Source organism: Choristoneura fumiferana, chromosome 28 (assembly GCF_025370935.1).
Source record: "Choristoneura fumiferana chromosome 28, NRCan_CFum_1, whole genome shotgun sequence".
Classification (NCBI taxonomy): Eukaryota; Metazoa; Arthropoda; class Insecta; order Lepidoptera; family Tortricidae; genus Choristoneura; species Choristoneura fumiferana.
The window spans coordinates 7,910,744-7,923,474 of record NC_133499.1 but is presented as its reverse complement, the minus strand read 5'-3'; the positions used below and the strand labels follow the sequence as shown (position 1 = coordinate 7,923,474).

At 38.3% G+C, this 12,731-nt stretch overlaps 1 protein-coding gene across 1 annotated transcript; it reads left to right on the top strand.

The window, feature by feature from the left end:
* The first annotated feature begins 5,626 nt into the window (after window positions 1-5,626).
* Window positions 5,627-8,832, top strand: LOC141443863 (uncharacterized). Its single transcript, XM_074109227.1, has 3 exons — window positions 5,627-7,136; window positions 7,515-7,706; window positions 8,348-8,832. Exons 1-3 carry the CDS (start codon window positions 6,770-6,772, stop codon window positions 8,437-8,439), a joined length of 651 nt encoding a protein of 216 aa, XP_073965328.1. The 5' UTR covers window positions 5,627-6,769; the 3' UTR covers window positions 8,440-8,832.
* The last annotated feature ends 3,899 nt before the right edge of the window (window positions 8,833-12,731 follow it).

The following is a 12,731-nucleotide window of genomic DNA, read 5'->3' as shown; positions in this document are numbered from 1 at the left end:
ACTATAACGGTTAAATTTGCTTTGAATTATTAAGTTTAAGGTAAATAGCAGCCTAAGGTATCAAATATACCTACTAAACTTGGAAGATTCGTATAAATTACGAATACGATGTCCTTAGAAAAATATTACTTAATTTTTTCGTAATGGCTACGGAACCCTATTCGGGCGTGTCCGATACGCACTTGGCCGGTTTTTACATTAAAAAACATTCCTAATATCATTAGAATTAAAGACAACAAACGCACATCTTATTTGTCTGATAACCTCAAGATAAGGTCACGCAGTGGGAGTGACATTAAACTACAAAACGGCGTAACTCACAGTCGAAATTTACAAAATAACAACCTATGGAACTGATTAAAAACCAAACACATTCAAACAGCATCTAAATTAGCGCTTATCTTTTAAAGTTTGAGTGTGTTTGGATGAGTCATGTATTAGGAATGTATGTCTTTTATGGAAGAGTTCCACTGATCCAACTCTAACATAGTGTAGACGATTGTTTTTCGGGTCTTTTGTATTTTTATTTCAACTCCAAATTCGTTACTTTTGGTATCCCGTGAAACCATATCGAAAATACAAACTGACACATGGATGCACAGAAAACCAGAAAAAGAGACCAGCACTTGGAATCGAACCCAGGTCCTCAGCTTTCCGTGCTGAGTAGAAATAAGCAACCTGAGATATGTGTGCATAGGAAATATTCGTGTCTAGATTCCTGTCCAGCAGTGGTGTAAGGGTTAAAGCACGCAGCACGGAAAGCTGAGGACCTGGGTTCGATTCCCAAGCTGGTCTCTTTTTCTGGTTTTTCTGTGCATCCATGTATCAGTTTGTATTTCGATATAGTGTAGACGATTGAGATGGCGAAGTGATTTATGTGAGTACCGTAGAGCACTCGGTAGTTTATGCGTAAAAGCTCATTATTATTATTTAGCACGGAGAGCGAATGACGTTGGGCCGAAGTTCTCGAGTGGAGGCCGCGGATCGGCAAGCGCAGCGTAGGACGTCCACCAACGAAACGGATGACCTGTTGAGTCGCGGTTCACGGATGCAGGCCGCTGCCAACCGAAGCGACTGAGGTCTATGGGGAGGCCCAATGTCAACAGTGGACGTCCTACGGCTGCGTGATGTGATGTATTTTTCAGGGGGCCTGGCCTGGATTTTGCGTGAAGATAACAAATTTTTAATCGATAGGCCAACATCCTGTAGTGGGCACTAGACAATCCTCATTCAAATCGGTCCATCCGTTTGAGAGCTACGGTGCCACAGACTCACATAGGGGTGATACTTATAACACCCCTCTTTTTACGTCGGGGGTTAATAATAGTCTGTAATTTTTTTTTTATTCGACTGGATGGCAAACGAGCAAGTCTCCTGATGGTAAGAGATCACCACCGCCCATAGACATCTGCAATACCAGGGGGATTGCGATGCGTTGCCAACCTAGAGGCTAAGATGGGATACCTCAAGTCCAGTAATTTCACCGCTGTTTACTCTCCAGCCGAAACAAACCAGTGCAAAGCACTGCTGCTTCACGGCAAAAGCGAGCAGATGGTGTAGCAATCCGGGCGGACCTTGCACAAGGTCCTACCACCTGCAAAATTTGACTGTTTGATCCTATCCGTCTGTCCGTATGTCACAGGTATTTTATTTGGAAACTATAAGTGCCATAAGTATTAATTAAAGATGGTAGTACCTTTTGTACTATAGTGGAGCTAGGCTTGGAGTTTCTTTACGCGATAGAATCCGGAATACGGAAATTCGTCAAAGAACTAAAGTCATCGACATAGCTGGAGAAATTTGCAAGTTGGAGTGGCAATGGGCAGGTCACATCGCTCGAAGAACAGATAACCGTTGGGGGAGAAACGTTCTTGAGTGGCGACCGGCCCGGAGGACGACACGTCGGCAGGCCTCCCACCAGGTGGACTGACGTCGTGAGAGTTGCGGGCCGGTGGCTGCAAGTGGCGAGTTGTCGTTCATTGTGGCGTTCTAAGGGGGAGGTTCTTTGTTCAGCAGTGGACGTCTTCCGGCTGATGATGATGATGATGAGGTAAATCTAAGTCCACGCGGACGAAATCGCGGGCACAACTAGTCAACCATAAATCTGTTTTAGTTTCTTTCTGCTCAAATGTTCCGAGGATGCATATAATTTGGCAAAGTATCAATAAATACTTTGAAGTAAAAACCCACGACATAAAAGCTTAATATTATAACGTTTTATAGCAAACCGTTTGTTACCATCCGGCCGTAGGACGTTCTCTAAAATATGGTGGCACGTTTATATATTAATCGTGGACGAAATCCATTTATTTAAGCACACAAAAAATAACAAATAGTTTGTTATTCTTTATTTCCAAATATTTACACTGATATTGGAAATTTAATTCTTATTTTCATGTTTTATACTTACTGACATTTGATTGTAATTTATTATCTAATTTATTTTGGAATCGGTGCGTAACGAAGGATCAAAAATTGATATACACGTAATGCAACAATTGATATAATTTTCATTTGATATAATGTAATCCGTTGCGTAGTTTTAAAGACCTAAGCATACATAAGGTTAGACAGCGGAAAGCGACTTTGTTTTATACTATGTAGTGAAAAAAGATCTGTGAAGCTTCTATCCCTTCAAATCATATCAAATGTTGTTATATCCTTTGAAATTATACAGTTGTAGTTACACGTGCAACTTTAGAAGTCTCACCAAACCCTACCCTACAAACTACTTACTTAAAATATTAATTATTCTAAATGCTAACACGACAGAAATAATCAAAATCATACACAAGCACATGCAAACAGCGAATGAGTCACAAGCTAGTTGATAGTTCATACCGTTACTTAAGTTGTATTAAGTTCTATCTCATTAATTGATATATACTTACCAGCCATTAGCCCAGGAAGTGTTTAAGATTCGGCGCCGACAGTTAAACCGGCTAAGGGTGTATCGGGTCACGCGCAGTGCAGGGTTCTGGCAAATATTTTCGTCAGCTTCAAATTCTCACGATTATAAACCGGAAACGAATCGGCTAGTTTCGACATTTTCGGAAAATCTTTTTCATAGGTCTAGAAATTATTTGCCCTTATTATCCCTGAAGGGATCTCTGCCAGTCAACCTTTGAGTTGACCGTTTGACTAGTCTAACCGTTCCTGAGTTATAATCGTGAGCCGTTTTAATTTAGTAATTAATTGATTATATCAATATGTCTCGCGTACTGATGTGCCAAAGGAAACTTTCCAAGATTGCGGAATTTTTCATAAAGAAAAATTTCAGAAAATTCTCACAATCTTGTACGAGTATGGGGATTGAAACTTTCCGTTTCTTAAATTTAATTTTCCTATATTTCTTGTGAAAATTTCCAGAAATTTCCGAGAACATTCCCAACTTTTTGGAAACTTGCTGCAACTTTGATTTTGTAAAATGGTTAACAGAAAATTCTCTGATATTGATTTATTTAGCATTTCTCTTAGTAAATATAGACTGTCATTAGTAGTAGTTAAGTAATGTTATGCCATTTTTTTGAGAATGGGTTATATGCACGTTTCTCTTTTTGCAAGTCGTAGCCTTTTTTCTTTCTTTGGTGTGTTGTTATTCTTTACCGTTTCATACTATTATGGGGAATTAATAACCTGTGGCAACTTTGTTGGTTAATGTTTGATGTCATTGTTTACAATGTAAGTTTTATTGTACCGTTTGTGCCCAAAATACATAAATAAATAAATAAATAAATAAACTTGCAAATTAGTCTCGCGAGAGTTTAAGTAATAAATAAATTACTAAATAAAGTAAATAAAATTATTCTATTAACCCACAGGGTTCACCATACATTGATTAAATTTATTGGACGGATAAATGTGATGCCGTCTCTGTTTGTTTTGTTAGAATAGACGGAGACGGCATCACATTTATCCGTCAAATAAAATGAACCCATCAAAATATAAATGTGAAATCAGAGCCAAGCTCAATATTATTATGATATACCGGGTGGGCCCTGTAACAGGAGCAAAAAATTAAAACACAGGTTCTGCTATTTGAATGAAACTACTTTAGTTCTGCAACTTTCAAAAATTAAGTTTTTGCAGGTGGTAGGACCTTGTGCAAGGTCGCCCGGATTGCTACCACCATCTTGCTCGCTAATCCTGCCGTGAAGCAGCAGTGCTTGCCCTGTTTGTGTTTCGGCGTGGAGAGTAAGACAGCCGGTGAAATTACTGGCACGTGAGGTATCCATCTTAGGCTCTAGGTTGGCAACGCGTTCTGCAATACCCCTGGTGTTGCGATGTTTATGGGCGGTGGTGATCTCTTACCATCAGAGACCCACTTGCTCGTTTTCCATCCAGTCAAATAAAAAAAAAAAAAAAAAAATATTTTTCATTATGTTTATTCCAAACAAATGAAATGGTATTTTCAATGTACGGCTCAATAGCCTAAATGACATCGCCTGTCACGTGACAAAATGACGGATTTCGCAATACATTGCTGGTCCAATTAAACTCTGAATTATAATAAAAGTCATAATACAAGTTATTTTCTAGCTCACAAGCCGGCGCTGCGGCTGATCAGGCACAGTACATTATTTTAATCCTCATTTAGTCTGGCCGTCGTTTTTATAGGAATCCGCAACAATGTACAGTCAGCTTCAAAAATAAGTTACTCTATTAATATTTTAAGATTAAGATTGGCTTTTTGGAATCTTTTTGTATTTTTTTTTTAAAATTTTTTTTTTTGTTACTTTTACGGTCATCCCGTAAAACCCATATCGAAAATACAAACTGAAACATAGATGCACAGAAAAACCAGGAAAATAGACCAGCGCTGGGAATCGAACCCAGGTCCTCGGCATTCCGTGCCACGTGCTATACCGCTACACCACCACTGGACAGGGGTACAGACACAAATTTCTCCTATGCACCACATATCTCAGCTTGTTTGTTTCTTATATTTAGTCACTTAAGCAGTGACGCTAGCGACATCTAGATGTAGCCCTCATTGAGAAACTTTCAGCATCCCATTGGAACTAACCGCTCACCCACAAGCTTAATGGTTACTTGACCTGAAATGTATATTTCAGAACTAAATTATTGTTATTATTTATTTTTAAAATTTATGATGGTGGAGCATTTCTACACTTCCAACTGAACGTAGATATAGTTTAGATATAGTTAGTGTTTAGTATTGTAACTAAGGGACCCCATACATCCCTGTATTCTTTTATTATTATCTGTATTTTTTTTTCTTAATTGTATACTTAATATAGTTTTTAAGTAATTTTATTTGTAATTATATTTTTATGAAAAAATGACTTTCTGGCAAGTTCTTGCGGCGCATTCTTCTTGGCATGATGGTCTTTCCAAAGCGCTGTAGTTTAAAAAATGACGTGTAAAAGTGCCCATTGCGGCCTATTTACTGAATAAATCATTTGAATTTGACCCAAAAAACCAATCTTAATTGATTGCTTAATACGACATCTCTTGTCCGGGACTATATTCAGTTTTGTATTTCTCAATATACAAACTTTAAAAAGTAAAATGTAAAATAGTCAAATACGAAACAAAAGCCGTTGGCTGACTTTAGTATGTATATGTTGCATTGTCTTAAATATAGCAAATATAAAATGTTGGCAACACCAAGCAAATATAGGAAAGTTGTTCTTTTACCCATTCATTCATTTCCGCATCCACGGTGTAAAGTCATTCATTCACTCTCTCTCTCTCCGTTCATCTATGGAAACGTGTAATTCTTGTGCTATCAAAGAAATAAATCTATTTTATTAGAATCAGTGATTTTATTATATAATTAGGGAAACAAGAAGACGCAGCTCCCAACATGGTCCTTCGATAAGAGAAGAAAGAATAGAAGAAGAAATCACTTTGAAGCACCAATTCCAGAAAACCACGCGACACGCCCTTACTGCAAATTCAATCAGTGCGGCGCTTTATTCGTGGCATAAGAGAGCAAACGAATCAGGAATCAGAAGAAAAACCAGCCCCGCAAATCCACGTGCCCTGCAAAAGATCTCAGGCACGTGCAATATTATATTCGGTGGCTTGGCAAGATTCCTGCAAGAAAAAACAGCCCTGCAAACTCCGCGTAGCTTGCAAACAATCTTCAAGCACGTGCAACATTCGGTGGCTTATCAAGATTCCTGGAAGAAAAACCAGCCCTGCAAATCTGCGTGTCCTGCAAATCATCTCAGGCACGTGCAATATCATTAATATTCAGTGGCTTGGCGACGTTCCTGCTAAAAAAAACCAGCCCTACAAAATCTGCGTGTCTTGCAAACCCTCTCAAGCACTCGGAAAGAAGTATTCAGCGGTTTGGCGAAATTTTCATGTAAGAAATACATAAATATCTTAACTAGACGCCATCATCGTCCTCGAGGCGCGAAGTAAATTTCTAGTTAATAATTTTATCAAGATTGCATTCTATTTTCGAACTTAATATTCATACATCAAGAATCAAGATTCGTCAACATTTTGTTTCGTCTGCTGAGTGAAACGGAACACCGGCAGGCCAGGCAACATTCGACGCACGCACACATCGCATCGCGCAAGAGTCGTGTCGGCGCAACCATTCAATTCATTCGGTCATTTTAGAGACTTTTACGCTACGTTCGATCGACGCCATTTTGTGTGTGCTTCTTCGCGCTAGAAATTGTGACTGTTCATTTCTTGTTCTTTTTATTTTATAATACGCATTCTAGTAAGTGTAAAAGCTGTGCAATAACGCTTGTGAATTGTAATTTTGCCCAGAGTAGTAGGTACTATGTCGCAAGACATAAATCTAAAGCAACTGCGTGCCTCACGGGGCTACGCAAAAGCGTCAATAACCAGATTGTACAATTTCATAAATAACGCGCAGGATTTTGATGTAAGCGGCGTTTCAATCTTGCAATCTAAAAGAGCTCGAATCGTAGAGCTATTTTCTGAATACGAGTCGTACAATAAGCAAATATTGGCCCACGACGAAGATGATAGTGAGGATGTCGCGGAAATTGAGGCTAAATATTTTCAAATTCTGACTGTGATCAATGAGGCCATCAAAGTAAAATCGTCTCCAGGGGCGGAGGCCAGCACTGCCTTCAAAGCAAAATTGCCCACTATTCATATAGAAACATTCACAGGAAAATACAGTGAGTACAATCCCTTCATAAGCCTTTTCCGTGCCATCATCCATAACGACCGGTCAATCGATAATATTCAAAAGCTGTACTATCTCAAATCATTCTTGCAAAAAGAGCCATTAGACATCATAAAAAATTTGCCTTTAACAATAGGCAGCTATGAAGAGGCACTCAAGCTTCTCGATGAAAGGTACAATCACACCTTTAAAATTATCAATGAACATATAAACTCCTTATTAGATCTAAATGCTCTGTTTAAACCTACTCCGAGTAATATTAGACAATTTGTGTCAAATATAAAACAATGTTTAGCTGCATTAAAAAATCTGAGTGTCAACACGGAATCCTGGGACTGTATCATTTTAGCTATCTTGTATCGTAAATTAGATGCTGAAACATCCCGAGCATACCAGTTGGGACGGTGTGGGACTTCAGATCCAACAGTGGCAGAATTTTTGCTATTCCTGGAAAAGAGAGCCCTCGCGTTGGAGAATGCTGAGTTGGCTCCGCAGAGGGCTACTAGGCTAGCCATCCATGCTGCAGCAGTGGAAACTTCATCATCTCCAGGATGCCGCTACTGTAAGTTGAACACTCATAAAATTTACTCATGCAATAATTTCAAATTATTAGCTGCAAAAGATAGAGTAGAATTTGTAAACAAAAATAAATTGTGCATCATTTGCCTTAACATGCACATAGGCAAATGCAAGTTTCATTTTAGGTGTGCACAATGCAAGCAGGCTCACAATTCATTGTTGCACACAGAAAACAACAACACAAGAGCCGAAGCTGTCACTTTAATGGCAGGAAACTCCACTAATGTCTTACTTCCCACAGCAAGAGTAAAACTCATAGCCCAAGACAACAAAGAAGTCTATGTCAAGGCCATCCTGGATTCGGCCTCTCAAGCTTCACTAGTCACAAGTAAGGTAGTAGACATTCTAGGGTTGACACCTGTGAGGAATGACACAAATATAATTGGGATAGCGAATTCAAATAACAGTACTAAGTACTCTATCCCTCTTGAGGTACACTCAATGTCATCTCCATTCAAAATCAACATCAATTGCCATGTAGTTGATGAAATAACTTGTCGTATGCCGCAAACAAAAATTGATTCATCATCAATCATTATACCACCAGGCATCCAATTAGCAGACGAAGACTTTAATATCCCATCCGAGATCAATATGCTTATGGGAGCTGATGTGTTTTTCCAGGTGCTTCTGCTGAGTCATCAACCACCTGCGGCTGCCACCAAGGTCTCCACTGGAGCGCAGCGCAGCAGGCAGCAGAGCCAATCCATGCCTGAGCCATCGAGCCAGCACAACACACACCTGGTCAACACACGCTTCGGGTACATAGTTGGAGGGGGCCTGCAATCTGCAGCATGTGATAAAGTTAGTCTACATTGCCAGGTATGCCATGATACTAACGCCGATATTAACAGCACGCTAAAGTCGTTTTGGAAAACAGAGGATGTCCCTGAAGTGTTCAAAGAAACAAAATCAGAGTTTGAACTCTGCGAACAAACATTTCAGGACACAGTTAAGTTAAATAATAATAAATTCCAAGTAGACTTACCCTTAAAGCTGCCACTAACTGAAGTGAAACAGGCATTAGGAAATTCCTTTGATCTGGCACTGTATCGATTTTTAAATCTGGAAAAAAAACTGCATAAAAATATAAACATGCTTACTGAATACAAAAATTCATTCATGAGTATGTCGATTTGGGCCACGCCCACTTTGTAAATTTCGAGTCATATAATTTTGACAAGCAACCGATTTATTTTTTACCACATCACGCAGTCGTTAACGAAAATAGTACAACAACACGTACTCGCGTTGTGTTCGACGGTTCGCTAAAAACAAACAAAAAGATTTCCCTTAACGACATATTATTAAATGGACCTATGGTTCAAAGGGATCTCTTCGATATCATCTTACTGTACAGATTTGGCGATTATACATTTAATACTGACATACAAAAAATGTTCAGAAATATATTAGTTAACCCAGAGCAAACTCCTCTGCAAAACATCTTATGGCGTGATAACCCTAACGATAAGCTGCAATGCATCTGCTTGGACACTGTAACATATGGTTTGAAAAGCTCAACTTATCTAGCTACAAGGTGTTTGCATGAGCTGGCAATTCAGCACGAAAACGACTTACCACTGGCATCTTTTTTGCTCAAAAACTGCACTTACGTTGATGATGTGTTATATTCGCACTCTGACTTACGCACTCTGCTTACCGCTAAAGCGCAATTACAACAATTACTTAAGTTGGGAGGCTTCACCATGCATAAATGGTCTTCAAATAATGCCGAAGTACTTGCTGATATTCCTCCAACCCAATGTCAATTCAATCAAATAGACTTACAAAAAGAAAATGTCAATTTAAAAGCTCTAGGTTTGACAATAGATACTAAAAAAGATTGCTTTAAAATAGATTCGCCTAAACAAATAAAATCCGTACCTATAACAAAAAGAGAGATCCTCAGTCACATTTCCAAATTTTATGACCCCATGGGCTTTGTCAGTCCAGTCATAGTGAAAGCTAAAGTAATTATGCAGAAACTGTGGCTCGAGAAGATTGACTGGGATGCTTGTCCCCCTGAGGAAATCACAAGTGAGTGGTTGCACTTTGCTTCTAGCTTGGACAATATGCAAACAATTAATCTAAGCAGGAATATCCCAGTTCCTGACGACACTGCAGCTGTCCAGCTGATCGGGTTCGCCGACGCCTCCAGTAGCACAGGCTACGGGTGCTGTATCTACCTACGTGTGGTCGAATTAACAGGTAATGCGAAATTATTCTTACTCTGTTCGAAATCAAGGATAAACCCACGCAAAGATAAATTATCAGTACCCAGATTGGAGCTCAATGCGGCACTGCTGCTAGCAAACCTGATGACAAAAGTGTATAACACACTAAAGATTAAAATCAAAGTCGACGATGTATATTTATACTCTGACTCACAGATTGTATTGGCATGGATTAAGACTGAATTATTTAAATTACAAGCCTATGTATCGAACAGGGTAATTCAGGAGTTGTGCGAGAGATGGCGCTGGCTGTATGTAAGTACACATGAAAATCCAGCTGACTACATCAGCCGAGGGATGGACCCTCAAGAGCTTGCAGCGAGCGCCACCTGGTGGAATGGGCCAGCCTTCTTGCAAAACAGGGAGTACCAATGTGATAATACCATTGTTCTGCCTGAAAACTTACCTGAATTAAAACCCAGCTCAGCAATCTCCAACGACGTAGTGCTCGTAACTCAAAAAGAAAATGATATTTTTACATTTTTAGACAATTACTCGGATCTTAATAAAATGAAACGGGTACTAGCATACGTTTTAAGGTTTTGCAACAATATTAACCGAAAAAATGCGAAAATTAGCTGCAGTTATCTGCAAAGTTCTGAATTGGAACAGTCAATTATGTTCATTGTCAAACGCGAACAAAAAATACATTTTAAAGAAGAGTTAAAATGTTTAATTAACAATGAAAATGTAAAAGGCTCTTTAAAACCATTGTATCCATATCTTGATAAAACCGGTTTAATTAGAGTAACTGGGCGATTAGGAAACGCAAGTATACCTTTTTCTCAAAAACACCCTGTTATTTTACCCAAAGAGTCCCGAATTACAGATTTAATAATACATCATGAACACAAACGTTTGTTACATGCTCATCCAAAACTGCTGCTATCCAGTTTAAATAATAGGTTTTGGATTATAGATGGTATAAGACGAGTTAAGAAGATTGTTGACAAATGTTTAGTTTGTTTTAGACTAAAGGCTGAGACTGCTAAACAGCTCATGGGTTCCTTGCCACCTCAAAGAGTCACTGCCTGTCGACCATTTCAGAAAGTAGGTATAGACTACGCCGGACCAATACCGGTTAAAAATTCTCGCGTCAGACGCTCAGTTGAAACCAAAGGTTACATATGTGTAATTGTATGCTTTGTCACAAAGGCAACGCATCTAGAGCTAGCCTCAGATTTAACCACTGAAGCTTTCATAGCCTGCTTAAAGCGATTTATAGAGGCTTGTGTAAAAAGTACCAAATTTCATTTAAAGCGAATTATTCAAAATTATGTATTAACTTATGAGCAATTGAATACTATATTGACTCAGATAGAAGCCGTACTAAATTCCAGACCGCTCATGCCGGTCACAGCTTCAGATACAAACGATTTTAGTTACATCACCCCAGGCCACTTCTTGATAGGCACAGCTCTGACCTGTTTACCTGAAGAAAATAGTTGTGATATACCTACTAACCGCTTAAAATTTTGGCAAATTTGTAATGCTGTAAAACAACACTTCTGGAAAGTGTGGCATAATCAATATTTAAATATTTTACAATGCCGCCCTAAGTGGCGCGATAACCTTCCGAATGTAAAAGAAGGAATGTTAGTGCTTCTCAGAGAACCTAACTTACCCCCAATGTCATGGCCCCTGGCTAGAATAATCAAGGTGTTCCCAGGCACCGATGACAAGGTGCGTGTTGTAGAGCTTGTAGCGCCTAACAGACAAATATACAAACGCTCATTGTCTGGAATTTGTATTCTACCAGTTGAACTTTAATTTCCACTTCATAGGAGTGAATGTTACACAAAATAATAAGTTGTAACTTTTTAATAGCCTCAATTGGTATAGGTATTATTATAGCATGTACTAGGTAATTAGATTTAACTGTCTTAATTGTATCTAGGCTACTTAGTTTTAGGAACCACAAAGGTTCAAAAAGAATTCTATGTTCCTCATTTTTATAAATAAAATTTAAGACACTTTTAGTTTATAGTCAATTAAAGTGAATGGCTAATTTGTGCATTTTGGTTTAACATACAAAGATAGTATGTAAATTTAAAAAACTTTACTTAAGTATAAGGTTTTGTTTCAAGATAAAATTTTAATTTTATTGTTGATTTATTTTTTAACATACAGACAGTATGTAAACTTACTTTCTATATAAAAAAGGCTTTGTTTTAAAGTTTTACAGTTAGTTTTGCTTATATACATGTTGTAAAAATAATGACAAATGTAAGTCAAGATGTTGGTTTTTTAAATATAATGGCCCCTAAGTTGGCAGATAATTTCTTGTGCCCCCCCAGCATGTTGGCAACACCAAGCAAATATAGGAAAGTTGTTCTTTTACCCATTCATTCATTTCCGCATCCACGGTGTAAAGTCATTCATTCACTCTCTCTCCTCTCCGTTCATCTATGGAAACGTGTAATTGTTGTGCTATCAAAGAAATAAATCTATTTTATTAGAATCAGTGATTTTATTATAATTAGGGAAACAAGAAGACGCAGCTCCCAACAAAGTGTATTCAAGGTGAGCATTATATACATATATTGCGAAACCGTCAAGGTAAAGGAAACTTTTAGTGGATCTTCAACAATGACGTAGATTATGCGACCTCTCAATACTCAATACTCAATATTTTATTGCTTTTCCACAATGTATTGGTTACAGATATTACAAAGAGATTATTGTGATCATCATTGGACCTGTTGGGCACAGCAATATTTATACAAGAGGGCAGCTTTTATATAATTAATAAATTTTATCTTATAGCTACA